A 23,078-nucleotide genomic window follows, 5' to 3' on the forward strand; every position below is an offset into this window, starting at 1 on the left:
GAGAGGGAAAGCATCTTAAATGTCACACCTTTTCCAAATTCACAGTGTGTTACGACAAGATAATAAACCACTCAAAACAATTTTGCTTTATAAAGGCTGGATCAGCATGTTCCTGTTGTAGTAGCACAACCCATTAACTTTCTTACTTTGTTCCAAGATTTAAACCTTGCAGAAAACCACTGTCAGAAGGACAGTTTCTTCAAGCATTTTTTTCTTGTTACTCACCTTATACCAAGTTCAAACATAGTAACATCAGTTACACAATTGATTGTTTTAGGGTGCATCTACACTGCAGAATTAATGCAGTTTGACATCACTTCTACTGCCATGGCCCAATGCTATGGAACTGTGAGAGCTGCAGTTTTACAAGTCTTTTAGCCTTCTCTGCCAAAGAGTGCTGGTGCCTTACGAAACTATACACAGCTTTCTAGATTCCATAGCATTGAGCCATGGCAGTTAAGTGGAGTCAAACTGCATTATTTCTACAGTGTAGATATAGCCTTAGTGTCTCTCACTGCAAGCATTTGTAATTGGGTAGTATGAATCAGCACAATGCTGGTATCAGGAGTTTTGTGGCGTAATGAGTAGTCAAAATTGGGTTACAATTTTAATGTTTCTCCAGCATAAACCAGTAAAGCAGATCAAGAAATGATAACTAACATGGAACATTATGCAGCAACATGTGCGTTTGCCTTTTGAAACAAGGTTACAGCATAAAGATTATAGTTTGAACATAGACAATTGTCTCTTCTTCATCAAAAAAAGAAATTACGCTGCACAACCTGAAACTGTTTAAACATCTTTATACTTGAATTAACTGCTGTGTTGTGATATGTGTTAGTGCAGTCAGCCCTCCATGTGTACAGATTCAACCATTTTTAATATTTCCTGAAATAGCAAACCTTGATTTTGCTAATTTATATAAGGGACACAAATGTAACCCAGTTGTATGTAATAGAACTTCAACATTCCTAGATACCAAAGGTGTATTGTAATATAAAAACCACACATGGTGTAATAGAAAATAACAATAATGTAGATGATATGGTCAGTTGTGTAAAATGGAGAAACAGGGTGGTCTTCCATATTTTAGACAAAAGTAAATAATTTACAGGGATAGACTTCTTTATTTCACAAAAAGTATTTGCTGTGAAAAAGAAACACTTCTCACAGCAGGGGTAGGAATCATGTGGCCCAGATGTTGCTGACCTTTAACTCCCGGTATTCCTCCCCTATGGCTGTCAGCTAGAGCTGCTGAGAGATACTGTATGCAACATCACTGGAGGGCCATATTATTTACACCCCTATACCACAGAATAAGTCTAACTGTCTTCTACATGAAGATGATTTCCAGTATATCCCACAAGATGACTTAAATCTTCTTTAAAAGGATCGTAGCCTTGCTCTTTCAAACAACGTAAAGGCCAGAACAGCTGATCCGCTGGAGGAAACTCTTCCCACTTTACCCATTCCCAACCTGCAAAGCAGAGAAGAAAGGTGAGTCAACATAGGAAGTCAACTAAATTACCAGCAAAAGCAAAAGCCAGATAATTTTATTCCTAAAACCAAGAATTCAGCTAGACTGGTAAGATCCAAGTTTCTTAAATAAATGCATTTGTACAGGCAGTCCCCAAGTTACAAAAAAAATAGGTTCTGTCAATTTGTTCTTAAGTGCAATTTGTATGGAAGTCAGAATAGGTACATTTTTAAGTGTAACTCCAAGTACTATGTTATGTGTATGCATGTATGTGTGTGTATGTATATGCCTTGGATAGCACAGGGATGGGTCAACACCCCTGAGATGTTTGTTTTGCTACCCGTGCCCCTGTTCAAAAGATTTCACCTTACTTTCTGTCCCTGTGATCATTGGATTTTGAAAAAAAATGACTTGTGGAAACAAGGATTGGTGATAAAGCTTCAGTGGAGGCATCTTTTCCCCATGAAAACTCTTTCAGGAGTGAATTTCCCTTCTGAGGAGAAGATTTCTCTTACTTCCTGTTGTCTCACCCTCCTTCTTAACAGTGAGTCATTTGTAAGTTGGATGTTTATTTACCCTGTTTATACCCCACCTTTCCCTACCCCGAAGGGGACTCAAGGCGGCTTACAGTACATATGGCAATTATTTAGTGCCTTAAACACATACAAAACACTGTGCTTAAAATAAATGGAATTAAAATTAATACATATTACACATTTGAAAACATTACATTCAATATTAAAATCACGCCATCCAGAAATTGTAGTCTAAGGCAGTTCCATAGTCATTGCACATATTCCAAATACATTATTGCACTGCGCTATTCTCTGAAAGCTTGATACCAGAGCCAGATTTTTATTTTTCTGCTAAAGGCTAGGAGGGAGGGATCTAATATCCCTGGGGAGGGAGTTCCACAGCCGAGGGGACACCACTGAGAAGGCCCTGACTCTCGTTCCCATCAGTTGCACCTGCAAAGGAGGCTAAATTGAGATCATAGCCTTCCCCAGACAATAATAATCTCTGATGTATGTAACTTGGGGGCTGCGTGTATTGTGGTGAAGGCAACTGTTACCCCTTTTATACTCATCATTTGCAGGATACGACATTCCTCAGTTGCAGAGCAGCATACCCATCACGCAGTTGCAAGAATTTATTTATTAAAATTATTCTAACCAGTGCTCTATCAAAAGATCTCAGGATGACATAGATATAAAGTCAACAAAGATACTTATTAAAGTTTAAATACTAAAATGTTTTTACAACCCTCTTCTCAGAATTTGAAGAAAATTACTGAAGCACAAAGGCTTTCTTATAGCCATGGTTGTGTATTCCTGCATGATTGGGGGATGAACTGGATGGGTCTTGTGGTCTCTTCCAATTCTATGATTTTGTGTTTTTATTTGGTGACAAACAGGTCTCCAAAGGGACAGTATATTGAACTGGGATGCCACATCTGAGAAAGTACACTTTCTGCTGAGCTGTGTAACGGAAAAGGAAATCAGCCTTGTGATATAAATGTCAAACACTATTGGTCGTTCATTCTGAAAGGACTGAAAAAAGGATGCAAAAGTTGGCCATTCTAGGTGATTGTCAGATGGAGTAAAGGTAAACTAGGCACCAGTTGCAGGGAAAAAAAACATTCAACATTTCTTCCAACTGAAGCCTAATTATTAGTTGGGTGTCTTGGAATGTATTAAAAGAAAGAAACACCAGACGAAACGAGCAGCTCCTCATCTATACTCTTGAAAGTAATTTCAGGGACCTGCAATGTTACTTAAAATACTTGATGTCCTTCAAGGCTTAAGTTAGGACAATTAATTTTGAAGGAATAAAAGACACGTTTTTAAAAAGCTGTATGTAGTCCTATAGCAATTCCCATTGCACCACTGAAGTCTCCTAATTTTGTCAAATTGTGTAAAATAAGCACCACTATAAACCAGGGCACTTTTATCTCCCATTCCCAGAGTATTTACTTGGAAGCAAGTCTTTAAAGACACAAGATCCTATCGGATCCTGGAAGCTAAGCAAGGTCAGCAGTGATTAGTACTTGGGTGGGAGACCACCAATCAAGGCCAGGTGCTGTGGGCTGTAATTTAAAGGAAGGAACTGGAATAACCATCTCTGAGGATTCCTCAGCAAAGAAAACCCAATTAAATGTATTGAGTCACGATAGATTGACAGGGGACTTGAAGGCATGTACACAGACACATCCCACTTTAATTAGCAAAGCCAACTCCAAGATAATTAAGTAAAGAATTGCAGCTCTTCATGGGAAGCATTATACAAATGTGTGCAAGTGATTTTCACTTTCATATAAGAGCAAGATTATGTATGCTTGGAGAAATGGAAAACTGATAATATAGGAAGGAACCCCAAGGGGTATGTAGCACCAACTACAAAGGGATGCAATGAAGTGGAGACAAAATAAAATCCTATGAAAGACAGTCCATTCCAGCCTCAAACAGCTTCTACCACCTGCAAGGAATCTAATGTACTGACAGCGCCCGAGGATGTAGCTACACCATAGAATTAATGCAGTTTGATACCACTTTAACTGCCCTGGCTCAATGATATGGAATTGTCTCAGCACTGCACTTTCATCCCATGCCCTTGTTTACAGCCATGTTTTATGGGAATTGTCACCATACATTATTGGGTGCTGTTCTGAGTTTAAATTGTTGTTTTATATGCTATTGTTTTTAGTTTTTGTATTGTACTGTGTGTTTATTTATGTGTTGTTTTAGCAACTCTGTTTCACATGTAAGCCACCCTGAGTCCCTTCGGGGAGATGGAGGCAGGGTACAAAAATTAAGTTGCTGTTATTATTAATCCTCGGAGTTAACGTTTGGTAAGACCAGCATTCTTTGACAGAGACCTTCTGATTTCACTTTCTAGGTGTAGCCTTAAGACAGCCATAAAAAGAATGTGGATCATTCTAAAGTCTTTCTGTGTCATAAACCATCAGACAATGGAGACAGACGGTGGAAATAATACCATACTTTCATTTTTTTCCGGTTCCAGATTTTTTGGTTCAGAGTCATGATTCATATCGACTTCTCCTTTCATTAAGACAGTCACGTAATGGTAACTATTCTTCAGGCTAATGCCGTTTACAGTCGAAGCAAAGCGGACGTCTTTAAGATGCAGAGCTGCTTCCTCCAGAGTCTCTCTTTCGGCACATTTTGTAAAGCTTTCACTGCAGATTAAGGATGATAAGGAAATAGGAAACACTAGTTAGTTAGAGCCCCTGGTGGCGCAGTAAGTTAAACTGCTAAGCTGCTGAATTTACTGACTGAAGGATTGGCAGTTCGAATCTGGGGAGTGGGATGAGTTCCCGCTGTTAGCCCCAGCTTCTGCCAACCTAGCAGTTTGAAAACATGCAAATATGAGTAGATCAACAGGTACTGCTCCAGCAGGAGGGTAACAGCACTTGATGCAGTCATGCCGGCCACATGACCTTGAAGGTGTCTACGGACAACACTGGCTCTTCGGCTTAGAAATAGAGATGAGCACCAACCCCCAGAGTTGGACACAACTGGACTTAATGTCAGGGGAAACCTTTACCTTTTTACAAGGATTTTACAAAATAATGCTTTAGTTCTTAAAGGAAAAAATATTTTACAAAGCAGACAGAAGTCGTCGAAGGCTGGGTTGCTGTGAGTTTTCCAGGCTGTATGGCCATGTTCTAGAAACATTCTCTCCCGTCGTTTTGCCCAAAACTATGGAAGGAATCCTCAAGAGGTCTGTTGGAAACAAGGCAAGTGGGGTTTATATATCTGTGGAACATCCAGGGTAGAAGAAAGTACTCTTGTCTTGTTTGAAGCAAGTGTGAATGTAAGCAGCCAGACCTTAAAGTTGCAAGGCTATTCAACGCTAACCAAGGTGGTCAACAGCAACATTCACACTTGCCTCAAGCAGACCAGAGTTCTTTCTCTCACCTTGCTCCTTTTAAATGAAAGTCGAGAGAAGCCCACTGCGCACGCGCACTGCTTCCTGTTTGACTTTCCACCCCACCGGCGTGAAAAGTGACGTCACTCCATGACAGTGGGCGGGGCTCAAGGGCTCACCCGAATTCCAGGTGTCCCCCGGGAAGCTGAAAAGCTCCTCGCCCGACGCGGCTCCTCCGCTTGCCCAATAAGACGCAGCCTGGGTGGGCGGGGCTGGTTACGACCACGCCCACCCCGACGCCCGGGCGCGTGCCGCGGTCCATGCTGCAGAGAGAGCGAGGACGCAGGGCTGTTCTTTCGGCTTCTTCCCTCCGCTGCCAAATGCTCAAATGAGTGGCAGCCCCGGAAGGCCCCGCCCATCCTCCTCGCGTGGCACCGCCTTTTAAAAAGACACACACACTGTGACCGCCCTAAACTTCCGAGGTTTTATGGGAAACTGGGCAATGGTTCGGGGTCACAGCAACTTCACTTTTTGTCTCTGGGGCAAGTAGAACAAGCCTCACAAAAATATAGCTAGTCCTTTCCACTCATCTCAAGAACTCTTCCACTGTCAGCCAGATTTTGTTCATTTTCATGGTTTCCTCCTTTCTGTTGAAATTGTCCACATGCTTGTGGATTTCAGTGGCTTCTCTTTGTAGTCTGACATGGTGCTTGTCAGAGTGGTCCAGTATTTCTGTGTTCTCAAATCATATTTATTTATTTATTTACATCACTTTTACCCCGCCTTTCTCTCCAAGGGGACTCAAAGTGGCTTACAGTAAATAGGCAAAAATGCAATGCCTAAAAACAATGTAAAAACAACAATTCATATAAAACAATCTACAAAACAACAATTCATATAAAACAGACACCATTACAAAATAAAATCACATTATATAAAATTTTAAGCATGGCTTAAAATTTTAAGCATGGCTTAAAAACCAGGTTGGTTCATCAAGTGCTTTTCTATGACTGACTTCTCTGGTTGAGTTAGTCTGCAGTGCCTTTCGTGTTCCTTGATTCGTGTTTGGTTACCAGTATTAAACTCTAAAATCAGGACAGTAATTAAAGAGCAACACTCTGAAAACGGGGGAAATCCACATAGGAAACAATCAGGGCCAGCTAATGCCTCCCAATAAAGGATTCCCTCTGGCAGAAAGCAGCCAAGCTTTGAAGCTGCAGGGCCATTAAATGCTAATCAAGGTGGCCAATGGCAACATTCACACTTGCCTCAAACAGACAAGAGTCTTTCTCCACAGATATATAAACCCTCTTGCCTAGTTTTCAACAGACCTCACACCTCAGAGGAAGTCTATCATAGATGTGGGTGAAACATCGAGAGAGAATGCTTCTGGAACATGGTCATACAGCCCAGAAAACTCACAGCAACACACTGATTCTAGCTATGAAAGCCTTCAACAACACATTTTTACAGCTTAATTAAAAAAAATCCCAGGTTTTTATGATAGAACCAATTAGGAAATTACATTTATAACCCAGGAACAAAAATCATGTTACATAGTATTATTTCTTATAAGAGATTTCACTTGAATATTAGGGAGAATTTCCTGATAGTAAGAGCAGTTTGACAGTGAAATACACTAGAATATTCTTTGGAGATTTTAAAATGGATACTGGATGGCTGTCTGTCAAGAGTGCTTTGATTTTGTCCCTCGAATGGCAGAAGTCTTGTAGTCTTTTCCAACTCTGTAAATCTATGACAATAAAAAATGACATCAGATAGATACCAATTAAAAACCAATTAACACACCTAGCCAGTTAAAATGAAACAGAGTAATTTAAAGCAGCTGTGGATCATGAGTGCCTTGGACCGCAAGAAGATCCAACCAGTCCATCCTCCAGGAAATAATGCCCAACTGCTCACTGGAGGGAAGGATATTAGAGGCAAAGTTGAAGTATTTTGGCCACATCATGAGGAGACAGGAAAGCTTGGAGAAGATCATGATGCTGGGGAAAATGGAAGGAAAAAGGAAGAGAGGCTGACCAAGGGTGAGATGGATGGACGGTATCCTTGAAGTGACTGGTTTGACCTTGAAGGAACTGGGGACGGGGATGGCCGACAGGGAGCTCTGGCGTGGACTGGTCCATGAGGTCACGAAGAGTCAAAAACGACTGAACGAGTGAAACGACGATGATGTGGATCATGAGATCCGGGCCACGGATAATGAAACCTGAGATGCAGATACCGAGTCCCATTAAGTGGGTGGCTAGTACTTGCAGCAGGCCACCTGTGGATCTGAGCTCCTGGAGAGACAAAGAAGCTAAACACAATGTTCACAATCAAGAAATCTCACCAAGTTGAAGAAGCCACCGAGGTAGTTTATTCAAGTCAGCTGATTGCGATGTCAGTTTGCGGTAAGCTACAGATGAAAGCTGAGATCCCTGGCAACAGTAAAACAGACATTTTATACAATTTGTCCCTTTAAAATTCCTGCTCCCGCCCTGCTAGGGCTGGCTTCACTCTGATTGACAGTGCCATCTTGACATCATGAACAGTTGGAGGGATTCCCTCCCGGAGATGGGACGGTGATCCTGCCGGCCAATCAGAGAGCGTTCCTCGCTTCCAATGCAGATTTCTGCTCTCCAATGGCCAGCAAGGGGCCGGTTGATGGTATTGGAGAAAGAAGACATAGTTTTCTGAATAGATAACAGTGTCCAAAGAGGGGGAGGAGAGGAGAGGAGAGATACATAGTTTCCACAGAAGAGGAGATATAGAGTAGCTAGAGACAAGTGAAGGTGTTCTAGATACGTTGTGGCCATCCAGCCAGCTTGAACGATCAGCTGCCGAGTCTGCAGCAGAGAAGGATCGCTGCCATGGGCCAGCACAGGCCAGAGAACCGTGCCATGAGAGGGGATATGGGTGTGTGCAGGTTGGGGGTTGCGTGGGGTGTTGCTGGCCCTGGGAGGGTCTCAGTGGGTTGTGAGGGACAGAGGCCATTCCTATTTCATTGGGGCCTTCGTCCTTGTGAAGTCGAAGGTGACCCTCCCCCCAATAGAAGATAGTAACTTGCTAAGGACAGGGACATCAGGCTGGATAATAAAGGTTAAGTCTTGGTCAATTTGCAGAGGCACTAACAACAACAACAAGGACCCTTCCCATGTTAGATAGTGTGTACATTTAATCAAGGCTTTAAATCCTATATTTCATATATTTATAGCAGAAGGTAACAAATTTATTACTGAAAACCATGCCACAAAAGTTATTTGCCTTTTTCCATCTGAGCCACACTTGGGCTAGAGAATTGATTCTTCTAATGGTTTCCCATCTCAGTCAACAACTCACAAACAAAAGGGACTCCCTTTTGAGCTGAGAAACATTTACATATCTAGGTTAAAGGTTAACCAAGAAAACATGCTTTATAATCTTTCCCTTGCCATTTATTTCCCCTTCCTATGAACTCTTTAGGTATCAGGGACCCCTTTTCCCTGTATTCCTTGTGCCGTTTCCCAATCCTAGGGGAACCCCAAAAGCCCTATTGCCTGAAGGGCCACTGAAGAACCTCTGGGATTCCTCTCTTTTCCCCCCATGAGAAACACAAAGGAGATTGGAGCCCTTTGAACGCCTCATGCGACTACCTGCATCTGTCTCCCAACACATGGGGAGGCTGGATCTCATGTTTCTCCCCATTGTGAATCCCACATATGTCCCCTACCAATTTTATTTTATTTTGTATTATTATTATTATTATTATTATTATTATTATTATTATTATTATTATTCTTTATGATATCTTGCCCCTTATAAAAAGAAGCACTGTGACCCTGATATGAACTCTTGACCAGCATACCATCCTGATCTGAGCACCACCAGCATGCCTCAGGCCATATACTACAAATATGGATTGCCATCATCACCATCTGGAAATAAAACAATTGACTTCTCAAACCTCGGAGGGCGATGCCAGGTCATTTGAGAATGAAGAAACCTTTGGACATTCCAATCATTCATCTAAATGGCTTACCTCCTCCGCAGGGAGGTAAGGTAAGCCACAGCTGTCAAGACAAAGCCATCTTCCTTCCTCGGACTCTGAATCATTTTTAATCCCATCAAAATACTGATGCTGCTGCACTTTTGACAATAGAACTGACATTCAGGTGTCAGACTTCCATCCAAGGGACTTGATATTTCAGTCAGTGTATCAATAAACAGGTCTGGCTTGCAGGGCCCTGGGGCTCTCACTAGACCATTTGACAGTAGGCCCAGGATAGGCCAGTCATAATCCAGCCATTAGACAAATATTTTCTGTTGCACTTATCTGGGAGTTTTTAGTGTTTGGGGACACTGGGCTTCATCAGAGACTGTACATGCAAAAGGACAATAAGAGTTTCAACAGGGTTATTGTCCCCACACAGCAGGACACTTAATCCCATTATCAGCCATCACCTCCTCCATTGTTCAGAGACCTGTCAGCCCCTCTTTCATCATTGGACAGAGGGAGAATTTGCATCAAAAGTAGGCAGTGCTCTCACATTGGCCAAGGCGTGTCAAGCTCCCACCTCTCTAGGGAGCCTCTGCCAATCACAGCAAGGCTGGGCCCAGCCAGGAGCGGTGGGAATTTTTAACCTAAAAATTGTATAAAAGTGCATGCTTTGCTGTGTTATGTATCTCAGTCTATTTTTGGTGAACTATCGCAGGCTGGCATCACTTTCAGCTGAAATTAAATAAAATACCTCAGTGGCTTCTGCTTTGACTTGGTGAGTTATATTCTGGAATTTATTGGCTTCTTTTCTCACCAGACTTAACCCACAGCTTGGATCTCACTATCCAATGCTGCTCTAAATTGCTTGTTAACACTTGAGGAAACTATAAATCACAGAGTCTAGTATAAGTTAATCTTTTATTGGGAGGGGGCTCTGGGGTCTTTGACAACACATATGCCCGTGTCACATTATTTTAGGTCATGCGACTGCAGGAGCTACAAGGCTTCCCCCCCATCATGCATGCATACACCTACATTGTTTACTTGTTACTTTTACCACCCACTTTGCACTCACATTGAATAGCTCCTCTAGCCAATCCTCCTCTCGCCCAATAAGTGAGCGAATGAGTGAGCACAGGAATTTAAAATTTAGATCTGACTGGGGCATTTAATTCTTCTGATTGACAAAGACATAGACACTAAAAAGAAGGGGGGTGCTGCCTGGGTGAATTGTGCAAGGGCTGTGAAGAAGGGCTTTGGCAGCTCTCTCCTCCCCCCCCCCCCCCCCGGTGTCCTGTGCCCTCCTCCCCACTACCATCCAATCCACTTTTCCACCAGGTTTGAGTGAATGGATGATTGATGGGGAGCAAGCATCCTCTCCCCCCCCCCCCCCAAAATCCAATCCCAGCCTCTTGCCCACATAAGTTTGAGTGAACGATGGCAGGCACACATGTGTTCACTCCTTCTTCCTCTCACATCTAGTCCCATAGTTTGAGTGACTGATGGGCGATGCATCCTTCCTCCTTTATTCTCCCATCCCCTCCATCCAATCCCCATCCCAGCCTCTCACTTTTCCAAGTTTAAGCAACAGATGTGGAGGAACAACTATATGTTTTAAAATTTAATAAAATACAACAACAGCAACAACAACATGTAACACACTTCCCAGTGAGCAGAGAATCTCAAGACCTTTGGTAAACAAAAATGGTGACACCACAAATTCTGTATCTAGTTAACACCCATCACCTGTCCTGACCACCTCACTCCCACCCCACTCCCATCTTGATCTCTATTTGCATGCAGGATAAACATTGGGAAAGGAGGGAGGGAGGGAAGGAAAGAACAGCAGAATAAAAAGGTAGATTTTTAAAACCACATGAAAGCCTAAGCAGTTTCACTTTGAAAATGGAGGACTGTCATGAGTTCCAAGAGTACTGGGAAGAAAGGATTATTTTGCAGGTGTATATTTGGCCTTAACTTCCACTTCAAGTTTATTTACACACCCTTTTCCCCAGTTTCAAGTCAACTTCCACTTTCAGGTTTCATCCAGGTTTCACCCTCTACCACTTACATACTTAATTTTGCTTTCAATTTTAATTCTCGTCAACATTATTGCATTTTATTTTTTTTAATTATTATTTTTAATTATGTTATGATATGCTGTTTTATATTTTATTATATTGTATTGCTTTGGGCATGGCCCCATGTTAGCTGCCCCGAGTCCCCGCTGGGGAGATGGTGGCGGGGTATAAATAAAGTTTTATTATTATTATTATTATTTTACAAGAAACTTAGCTTCTGAACATTACCCTGGAATATACTTATCAAAGCAATATAAAAGCTCTTTTAAATCTATATGTATGAATGTATGTGTCTTCAAGTTCCCTGTTCACTACAGTTACAAATTGGCATGACATACTGCATTGTATTGATCTTTATTGCCTGGAATGTAACTCTGTAAATATAATTGAAAAATAGTAGCACAATTAATGGAGCAGCCACAATACAGGTTAGGGAGTGAGCAGTATATTTTCCTCCCATTTGACCTACATTTTCTAACACAGACTTGCATTGCTGCTGTTTTGGTTTTCATCGTGTATCAGTAAGCAAACATTAAACCTCCCATTATATAAATGTTGTGGAATCTCCAGAACATAGTGAAGAAATATACTTGTTAGCCTGATCCTATTTTTTTAACATTTTATATTAGTTTGACGTAGTTGGTGCAACTTGGGTTCTTCCATGCACCTGCATACCTCCTTGTAATGCAGGGTTTCTCTTCTACCAATGTAACATGTAACTATCTGACTGTGAATATCTGTGACTCCCCCCCCCCCCCCCCAATATTAACCCATCCCTAAGCTTCAATTAGTCCAACAGGAGGCAGCCAGGTTGTTAACCGGAGCAGCATACAGGGAGAGCACTACTCCTGTTACGTCAGCTCCACTGACTGCCGATTAGCTACCGAGCACGATTCAAAGTGCTGGCTTAACCTATAAAGCTCTAAATGGTTCCGGCCCAGCTTACTTATCCGAAAGTGTCTCTCACTATGACCTACCACATAATTTAAGATCTTCAGGGGAGGCCCTGCTCTCAGTCCCACCAGCCTCACAGGTGCGGCTGGCGGGGACTAGAGACAGTTCTTTCTCTGTGGTGGCTCCTCAGCTGTGGAACTCCCTCCCTAGTGACATCCGGCAGGCTCCATCCCTTTTGAGTGAAGAAAGTGAAGACCTGGCTATGCGAGCAAGCGTTCAAAGAATAAGTTTTGTTGGCTTCGACTTGGTTTGGACTAAAGTTTATGTACAAGGTTTTGTGAATGAATGGCTCAAGTATTTTGTATTATTTTAAATCTGTTTTTAATTGCTTATGTTTTATTATTTTGTATTGTTGTATATTGGCATCGAATTTTGCCAGTTTTGTAAGCCGCCCTGAGTCCCTTCAGGTGAGAAGGGCGGGATAGAAATGATGGAAATAAATAAATAAATAAATAAATAAATAAATCCCCAGGGAAAGTACTTAAAAGATCAGGCCAATTGTAGCTCTTTAAATGGATATGTTGAATTCAGACATGTAGGTTTGCTTTGCACCATAATTGAATGTTTTGGTGAGAGCACTGCTTTCTCCCTGCTTCATATGTTCCAGTCTTTCTAGTCAGTTCCCATATGTCATAGTGTACATAAATCAATTATAGGTACCAAGCGACAACCACAGAAGGCAGGAAGGGAGATCGCGTGAGTTTAGATTACCACTTGACAAACCACAGTTTCAGATAAGCAACCTGTTCTTCATGGATTTTGTGGCTCAGACATATGGGTGTTTTACAAGCTTATGTATGGGGGCAGGGAGAAGATGCTGCTTCCACACAGAAGAAAGTTTTGCTGCACCAAAAGATATATACTGTCTTGCTTTAACATCCACTCAGTCTACAGCAGTGGTTCCCAACCCTTGGTTTTCAGGTATTTTGGACTTCAGCTCCCACAGTTCCTAACAGTTGGTAAACTGGCTGGGATTTCTGAGAGTTTAAATCCAAAACACCTGGAAGACCAAAGGTTGGGAACCACTGATCTTCAGGGTCAGGCATGGAACTTTTATGCAGGTTTCTGTCATACACTAACAGATAAGGGAAAACACATACAAGCCATGTCAATGTAAAAAGCCATGTCTTTCCCCCTATGTCTTTCCCCCTTTTCCCCTATGTTGAGGCTGGAGACAGAAAAAAATGCTGGTAGCATAATGTCTTGTGATCAACAATATAATATTTGGCAAGAAAGATAAATCAGGATGCAAAGTAACCTAACAGAGGAATTAGATAAAAACCATCTGAACAAAGAACTGTAACTTGCTAGTCTATCTTATGGAGGCGGTTCACCAATAATATTATTTTTGATGTGAGAAAACCAAAATCACATGTTGGCAAGAGTTCATGACGTTTCTGCTTGAGCGTACAAACATTTGCAAATTGTAGGAATGAACTATTAGTCTGAAAATTTATTTATTTATTTATTTATTAAACTTATATACCACTACTCCCAGTTTGGCTCGGAGCGGTTTACAAATATAGATTAAAACAATACACTTGGCTTTAAAATAAAAATAAAAACAATAAAAGCAACAATAAAAGCAACAATAAAAACAGACATAGCCCCGAGTTTTTCACCCATTGAACGCTTGTCGGAAGAGCAAGGTTTTGCAGGCTTTCCGAAAGGCAAGTAAGTCTCAGGTGGTTCGAGTTTCCACTGGCAAGGCATTCCATAATTGAGGGGCTACAATCGAGAAGGCTCTCTGCCTAGTAGAAGACAAATGATAAGTCCGTATGTTAGGGACTTCAAGCAAATTTTGGTCTTCGGACCGAAGTAATCTCTGGGGTTGGTAGGGGGATAAGCGGGCCCTCAGGTACGCTGGCCCCAGACCATGTAAGGCCTTGAAAGTTAGTACCAGTATCTTGAAAGTAATCTGGTACTCAATCGGTAGCCAGTGCAGCTGTTGAAGAATTGGGGTGATACGCCACCTCGCCGGCACCCCGGCGAGAAGACGAGCCGCCGCATTTTGCACCAGCTTCAGTTTCCGGATCAATGGCAGAGGAAGGCCAATGTAGAGGGCGTTACAGTAGTCGAGCCTCGAGATGACCGTCGCCTGGATCACCGTCGCCAGGTTGTTCCTAGATAGGTAGGGAGCCAGTCGCCTAGCCTGACATAGATGGAAAAACGCAGATCTGCTCACAGCAGAGACCTGGGCCTCCATTGTGAGCAGAGGGTCCAATAAGACACCAAGACTTTTTTTACAGAAGATGACGGACGTAGTGTCTCACCATCCAGGGTAGGCAGCTGGATCTCCCTCTCACCCGGACGGCCCAGCCAAAGGATCTCCGTCTTCGCTGGATTCACCCTCAACCTGCTGGCATGCAACCATCCAGTAACGGCCTCAAGGCACTGAAGGAAACTATCGGGTACGGAGTCATCGGCGTACTGGTGGCACTCGAGCCCAAAGCTCCGCACTAGTCGGGCAAGCGGTCGCATATAGATGTTAAATAATGGAGGAGAGAAAATAGCTCCCTGTGGGACCCCACAAGTTAGCGGAGACCACGCTGAAACCATCCCTCCCCTCACCACCCGCTGTCCCCAATTCTGGAGGAAGGAAGACACCCATTTCAGGGGTATCCCCCTAACCCCCGTCATGGCTAGGCGGTGGGTCAATAGATTGTGGTCGACCATATCAAATGCTGCTGTGAGATCCAATAACACAAGCAGCGCTGATCCGCCTTGATCCCTCTGGCAGCGAAGTTGGTCTGTGATGGCGACCAGCACAGTCTCCGTCCCGTGCCCCCTACGGAATCCGGACTGGAAGGGATCAAGTCCGGCTGTGTCATTGAGGAACAGCTGCAACTGTTCCACTGCTGCCCTCTCAACCAGCTTGCCCAGAAACGGAAGGTTCGAGACTGGGCAGTAGCTAGCGGGAACCGAATGATCTAAGTCTGGTTTCTTCAGCAGCGGAGATACCGATGCCTCTTTTAAACCCTCTGGAAAAACTCCTTGCTCAAGGGAGCTATTTATTATATTCAACAGAGGTTAACGTAATCCCTCTAGGCAGGATTTTACTAGCCAGGAGGGACACGGATCGAGGGAGCAGGTGGTCAGCCTAGCTGCAGTCATGATCCTGTCGACAGCCTCTGCATCCAGCGGGGTAAACCGGTTGAGGATGGGCCCGGCGAGTGGCCACGGAGTCTCAAGTTCACTTACTGTATCCATCGTGGCAGGGAGTTCCCGGCGAAGAAGCGAGATCTTGTCTGCAAAATAGCTCTGGAAAACCTCAGCAGAAGGAGCCAGATCATTATTGTTTGGAACAGAAGGGACCTTTGTCAGGGATCTAATGATCTTAAATAATTGTGCTGGGTGTGAGCTCGCAGACGCTATCAAGGAAGCATAATACGACTTTTTTGCCTCGGTGATAGCCTGCTCATAAGACTCTCTGAACTTCTTATAAGCTGATTCCGATTCCTCATCACAGCGTTCCCACCACATGACCTCTAGCCGTCTCTTCTCCCGTTTCATCGCACGGAGCTCCTCAGTAAACCAAGGAGACAGATTCTTACGGGGTCGGAGAAGGCGTCTAGGAGCGATCTCATCGAGTGCATTGGATAATTTGGTGTTCCATGTATCCACTTGCACCTCCAGTGAGTCGCTGACAGGTTCTATGGCCTTTAGAGCATTCAGGAACCTGACCGGTTCCATTAGTCTCTTCGGGCGAACCCAAATAGGTTCGGTGCCCAGGCTGGGTGGGTTGGTGTGCTCTATACGGATTCCTAGGGCACAGTGGTCCGACCATGGAACCTCCAAAACGGAGGTTAGGGTCACTTGGATTCCAACCCCGAAGATCAAATCTAGTGTGTGGCCAGCCTGATGTGTAGGCCCAGTATTATAAAGTGAGAGTCCTAGTGTCGCCATGGTCGACACTAGGTCTTCAGCTGCTGAGGAGAAGGAGCCTGCATCAGCGTGGACATTGAAGTCCCCCAAAACAATAAGCCTGGGGAACCTCAAGGCCCATTCCGACACAACCTCTAGCAGCTGTGATAAAAAGTTAACCTGCTGATGTATGGACCAGGATGTACTCTCAAAGGCTGCACAGTGTTCTGTAATGGCCACAAAATACACCTTTATAAAAGAAATGTCAATTGTCTTTGGAGTTAAGTGGGCTAGAAATTCAAAGACATCAGATAACTGTATAGATGAGACTGTGTGACCTCTTTTGTGTAGGAAGATAAGGACATATTTCCACTTTGTTAAGGTAATATTTTAATGTAAATTACTTTTTCATGTCTGGAAAAAATATTTATCACATGTGATAAGAGTATAAGGGAGAATCCATCCTCCATGATGTCAAATATAAAGTGTAAAGGTCCGGGTATAAAACTGATTTTTGCTATTGAGATATTGGGATTGGATGAGGTGGGAGTCTTCAGTAACACATTAAATCTTGCACTAAGAAAGAAAAGCAAACCAGAGTGCTTTGCCCACCATGGAGCCATCAGAACAGTTGGCTGATCCTTTCAGATCAGGAGGGGGGGAAAAGATGGAAATGTATTGTCAAAGCTTTCATGGCTGGAATTGTTGTGCATTTTCTGGGCTGGAACGTGGCCATACAGCCCAGAAAATCCACAATAATCCAAAGATGGAAATACAGGTATTAAAACCTTGGGCATGTCTAGAGGGGCATCTCTCCAAGAGCAAAGTATCCTTTCTCTGGAGCAATATTGTATGCAATAAGGATTTTCTTGTCTATCAACAATAATAACACTGAAAAAAAACCCTGGTGTACATTTTTGACTGCTCGAGTTTAAAGACTTAATCTATTTTCATAACCAAAAATCCTTTGCTTGCCTTGGTTTGCTTTAAGAGGCAAGAAGGAATGTAATCATCAGGTTAAACATATGCTAGAGAAACATAATTGTCTACAAGTTGTCATTGCCAGCCATTTAAAATTAACCTTGCAAGCATGTGAAATGGCAGGGTGTGTACTATATGACACCTTGACATTTATGAATGTTCATTTATATTCCAGTGCAACAGATACAAGGTTGCATAGATACTACAGAGGTTTAACTGCTAGGGTTTGTGGAGAACAAGTTGAACTCTGAAATCAAAGAGCAGACCTTATGCTTTGTATTTGTTTAAAAGTTAATATATTTTTAGTTCCTATCATCTCCAGCTAGGCAAACTCTTTTGTCTGAAACACTAAAAAGATACTGAAAGTCAGTGTACTAAAGTAATTGGGTCAGTAACCTGAATTTAAATTGAGATAAGGTAGCTTCCTAGGTTCTTGATTCAGGCTGACAATATTGTAATTGTACATCTGGGTAGAAATGTGAGATAATGATTGATCAAGCAGTTTCTACTTACTTTGCTTCTTCTCAAGCTCACAGCTCTGGTGCATGAGTTTTTTTCAAATGCCAAGCATAAAAAGGATATACGGTATCCCCATCTCCTCCCACAATCTAGGGCTTGGAATGTATCCACCTTTCAGAAAATAAGATTTCCTTTGCACTGTGACATAATTTTCTCATAAATACCTCATCTGTAACTTGTATTTAATTGAAGTATCCTGGGAGGGCCATACATCATATATTTTCTTACTACCCTATTATCTTTATAGCAAATTTGGGAGGAAAGTTAGATTTGGAGAGCCTACTGAAAATTAATCAGCAAATGTCAAAACCCTGAAGACTGAAATTCAGTTTTGTTTAGGGCCAAAGCTCCGCTAATGTAATGTTTGGCCATCTTTCATCTAATGTTGTGCTGCTAATGTAGACCTTGTCCTTGTTCTCAGGCTGTGAGGACAATAGCTATGAGGACAATGACCACACCATACACAACATCCATTAAGAGCTGATTCAGTCTTAGAATGACTCCAAGAAGAAAGAGGGAAATCTCAGCTTCTGAGGCTTGATATCACATCAAGGCAGATGCAAAGATGGTTAAGACAAAGCCATTGGTACAAAATATTTATTAGTGTTTTATAGATGCAACAAATATTTTACAGTAAAGAAGGCCCGTCTTCTTTATTGCTGTGGCCAGAGAAACCAACAATATTTTTCAAGTATGTTTGCGCACATTCCCACCTTTTGGGCTCAATTTTAACTTGAAATGAAGTCGAAAGTGAGGCCAAATGCTAGGACTTATTTAAAGAAATGTAAAAAGTTGAACAAGAACATTTGTATTATGTTGAAGCAAGTTATCGTTCTCCCTCTTCTAGAGGCCAAGGACCAAAAAATGAAGGGTTGTAGTATAATTCCCCCGGATTGCCTGTCATGGCTAGGCTGAAAGGCAAGGGCATAGAGGCCCAGTTAGCTCTCAATGGAAAACTGATCTTATCTATTGGAATGCCATCTTGGCATAAATAGTACACTATTGCAGTGCCCAAGTGCAAAATATCACTTTCATGCCTGTTTGGGATTACACCACAGCGAGTTGTTTATTGTACAACTTCCTGTGACAAATTCCCCTGGTACCTATAGCTCTACTCATTAAACTGTGATTTGGGAATGATTAACAGCCAACCTTTGTCTTTCCAGAAAGTACAACCTGATCCTGATGGGACATAGTCAAATGCTTGAAAGTATTATGTGTTTGTGCCTTCAAATTGATTTCTGGTGACCCCATCACTTTTGTAGAGTTTTCTTAGGCAAAGAATACAGAAAAGAGGGTTTGACAGTTCCTTCTCCTGAAATTTAACCTACAGTCCCTGATATTGGTTGGTGGTTTCTCATCCAAGTACTAACAGGGCTGACTCTGCTCCTTAGATCTCCAAGAGCAGACAGGATCTGGTACCATTAGGCCAGGGGTCCTCAATTTTTTAAGCAGAGGGCCAGTCCATGGTCTCTCAGATTGTTGGGGGCAGAAAGCAGACTATAGTTTGAAAAAAATGTGAACTGATTCCTATGCACATGAAAGAACAATACAATATTTAAAACGAAGAACAATTTTTGCAAACATAAACTTACCAGCATGTTATTGGAAAGCATGGGTTTGCTTTTTGCTGATGAGAGAATCAAGTTAATTAGGATTGTTTTTGTTGTTGTGTGCCTTCAAGTCATTTCAGACTTAGGGACCCAAAGGACCCTTCGACACTGCCATATAAAATCCAGATTATTTGCTTTGAACAGGATTATATGGCAGTGTAGACTCAGATAATCCAGTTCAAAGCAGATGTGGATAATCTGCTTTGATAATCTGGATCACATGGCAGTGTAGTAGGGGCCTATGCCAAAAATTTATGGCGGGGCCCTGGTAAATGGCCTTGGAGGGTCTCATCCGGCCTACAGCTCTCAGGTAGGCTCTACACTTTTATAGTCTCATAATTAAACAAGATTCTCAATAGCTCTTTTCCAGAGGAACAGCTGGTATGAGAGTTTGGTATGAATGAGCTGGTTGCTTCCAGCTTGTCTACCTTCTCTCAAGACAGGCCAGGCTGGATTCTCTAATTCTTTGCTCATGCCCTCCAACATTTTGCAGATGAAAAGTAAGCCCTATGTGGGGAAGCAACATCAAAGTGGATTCAAAAGGTCAAAGGTTATTGATGAGGAGGACATGCAAGACAGGAAAAGGCTGCTTTTGCCTGGGTCTACTGGGAAAGGCAAGATTCTGTCTTTCTCCTCCTCCAACTACGCCCACAATTTGAACTCAGTTGTGTTAGCTATGTGAGTATGAGCCAAAGACATTGCTGTCTTATTCTAGATTCAAAATATCAGGATGCAAAGGGATCTTGGAGCACCTTAGAGCAGAGCTTTCCAAACTGTTTTAAATTCCAAATAAAAGTCTTCAAGACATCAAACTTGTGTGGGTTGAAGTCTATTGGGTTGGAGTCTATCTATTCAAAAGTGGATGCTCTGTGAAAAAAACAATGCAACTGATGACATGAACGTTGAATTTCGAGGCTTGATAGACATCATCAAAATGGATTCACAGAATATACATATACAGTACTATTATCTTTCAGTTCAGAGAAGGGGTCATAATCCCTTTGCAAATGAGTAAATCCCTTCAAGCAGAGCTTTCCAAACTGTGTGACATGACACATACCAGTGCAAGCATCCTCAACCAGCAGCCCCCAGCTATTTGGACTTCCAGCTCCCCAAAGCTCTAGCAGCTTGTTCAATGGTCAGGAATTCTGGTAGTTGGAGGCCCAAACAGCTGGAGGGCTGCAGGTTGAGAGTGCCTGCATTAGTGTTTTGGCTAATGAGAACCTCAGGGTCTATAGAAAATAAGCAATACACTATAAATGTTGTTAAAATGTCAATGAAAGGTTTTCATGGGACATACATTTAGTCATTACAATTTATGTATGTGTCCATATTTCTTCTAAGGAGTTGGTTTAACCTCTGGTTTGCAAGGAAAACATTTTGAATCATTTTTGTCTAAAAAGTGTGTCAAGGCCATAATAATAATAATAATAATAATAATAATAATAATAATAATAATAGAATAGTGCTGGAAGAGACCACATGGTTCATCCAGCGCAACCCTCTGCCATGCAGAAAAAGCACAATCAAAGCACCTCTGACAGATGGCCATCCATCTGTTTAAAAGCCTTCAAGCTTCTACCACATTCTGAGGCAGAGAGTTCCACTACTGAGCAGCTTAGTCAGGATGTTCTTTTTAATGTTGCTGCTGCATCACACTATTAGCTCATGTTTAACTTGCTGTTCACGAAGACTCCAAGATCTTTCTCACATGGACTGTTGTTGAGCCAGGCATCACCCATCCTATATCGATGCATTTAATTTTTTCCGTCTAAGTGTAGTTATCTAACATTTGTCCGTGTTGACATTCATTTTGTTAGTTTTGGCCCAGCTCTCTAATCTGTTCAGGTCCTTTTGAATCATGCTCCTGTACTTTAGAGGATTAGCTATTTCTCCCAAATTGGTGTCATCTGCAAATTTGATCTGCATGCCCAAACCTTCATCTAAACCATGTACATATTTAAATTTGTATATTTAAATTGCACACTAATGCTTTATGTTAAGCTGTTTTGAGTCTTCTTTGGGAGGACATGGATGTTCACAGGTGCCTTCTCGTAACTGCGAATTAATTGTCCATGCGCTTTACCTAGGCCTTGGCCATTCCATGAACTTTATTACCTTTAGTCACTCCCATCCCTAGTCACCGAAGAATATGCACTTTCAGGTTTCCATTTCCCCTTAAAATGGCCCATGTCCTATGGTGCTTGACTACTGATTGGGATTACTGTCTATGTTTTAAGTTATTTAATTTTTATAAGATGTGTTATACTGTGATTCTATTGTGTTACTGTTTTTATTGATGTAATACTGTTTTGGGCTTGTCCCAGTGTATGCCACCCCGAGTCCTTTGGGAGATGGAGTGGGATAGTTTTATTATTATTGAAGGGATCTTTCACACTGTAGCGGAAACCAGATTTCCCCTCTTCCCGGCTTCTCGTGTGTCTGTGCGGACGCAGTGGAAGTAGGAGACAGACAACTGGAGGTTTTTTCTTTTTCCCAAAGAAAGCAGTTTACTAAAAGTTTCCTGCAGCTGCAGAGGTTCATCCCACGCACAACTAGATGCTCAAAAGGGGAGAACCCCGCAGACAGGGTCGAGTGTCTATTTATACAAGGCAGTGGGTTCAGTTTTACGACCGCCCACATATCAAACCATTGGTGCATATTTGTGGTGCAGTATTACATTTCATTACTTTCGTTTCTCTCAAAACACATGATTTCAGGGAAACCATGTGATAACCCATCGGCTGTGTTCCTGGCCTGCTCGTACCTCCTTATATGGCCATTTCCTCCTACCCCTTCATTCCTGCCTTATTCCCCCATTTTTTTTTTTGCGAAGCGTGTATACAAAAGCTGAAGCAAACTAAATGAGCAGACTTATGGGTCCCTCCAATCCCTTCTAGCTTGCAGCCAAGCTATCTTTTCAGTGGAAAATGAGCGCAGAATAGCATTTGTACATAGTTTCATCACCAGAGGTAAACAACACATGAGGATTAAAAATATTAATCAGGTTTTAGAAAAGACATAGTCCACAGCAGAATTCTGATCTAGCCCAGTCATTTGGCTTCTTCCGATGATGGATTTGTTGCTATGGCCAGAGGTGGCCATTCACATACATGTCCAACTTTCAGGTCTTTTCAGTCTTTGGCATAAAGTCAAACTGGGGGTGTGTTTCCTCTTCCTTGATCAAAGGAATAATGTTCAGTTAATTTGAAGAAAGTCTCTTTGTCCAATCAAGTCTCTAGTCTCTAAGAATTGTCTCTGTGTAAAGAAAAATCTGTAAAGAAAATCTCCATCTCTCACAGGGCTTTAGCTGTCATACCCAGTATGTGTGGCGTGGGGTAGACTTAAACTCCTACGGGTTTTGGATTCCAAAACAGGCCTTCCAGTAATAATGCCTTATGGATCTCCATTTTGGAAAACAGGCCTCTCAGTAACAATGCCTTATGGATCTCCAATTTAGGAACAGGAGTCCAAAAAAAAAAAGCTGAAAAAGAAAGCAGGAAGACAGTGAGAGAGAATGGGGGAGGGGGAACGGATTACCCATCTGTCGATCATCCTGTTCGGCATCACTTTTGTCTCAGCCAATCTTGTTGAAATCCCTTGTCTCTCCACGGGTGGGGCAGGTAGGCCACTATTCAGCTCCCAAACGACCCCTCCATGGCCTCTTAAGAAATGATTCCTCCATGGGCCTTCTTCCGCGATCTGCAGTAATCCTTTTTACT

At 42.3% G+C, this 23,078-nt stretch overlaps 1 protein-coding gene across 1 annotated transcript; it reads right to left on the reverse strand.

Annotated features, from left to right (window-relative positions):
* Nucleotides 1–594: 594 nt before the first annotated feature.
* On the reverse strand, nt 595–5,772 carry nudt15 (nudix hydrolase 15). Its single transcript, XM_008116342.2, has 3 exons — nt 5,545–5,772; nt 4,477–4,673; nt 595–1,477 (listed from the first exon to the last, which is right to left on the reverse strand). Exons 1-3 carry the CDS (start codon nt 5,685–5,687, stop codon nt 1,323–1,325), a joined length of 495 nt encoding a protein of 164 aa, XP_008114549.1. The 5' UTR covers nt 5,688–5,772; the 3' UTR covers nt 595–1,322.
* Between the last annotated feature and the right edge of the window lie 17,306 nt (nt 5,773–23,078).

This window comes from Anolis carolinensis, chromosome 1 (genome assembly GCF_035594765.1).
Source record: "Anolis carolinensis isolate JA03-04 chromosome 1, rAnoCar3.1.pri, whole genome shotgun sequence".
Classification (NCBI taxonomy): domain Eukaryota; kingdom Metazoa; phylum Chordata; class Lepidosauria; order Squamata; family Dactyloidae; genus Anolis; species Anolis carolinensis.

Coding starts and splice junctions, on each gene's coding strand:
- nudt15 (XM_008116342.2), bottom strand. CDS start 5,687: ATGGACCGCGGCACGCGCCCGGGCGTCGGGGTGGGCGTGGTCGTAACC. Junction 4,674..5,544: donor GGGGGACACCTGGAATTCGG/GTGAGCCCTTGA, acceptor CTTAATCTGCAG/TGAAAGCTTTACAAAATGTG. Junction 1,478..4,476: donor GGAACCGGAAAAAAATGAAA/GTATGGTATTAT, acceptor TCTGCTTTGCAG/GTTGGGAATGGGTAAAGTGG.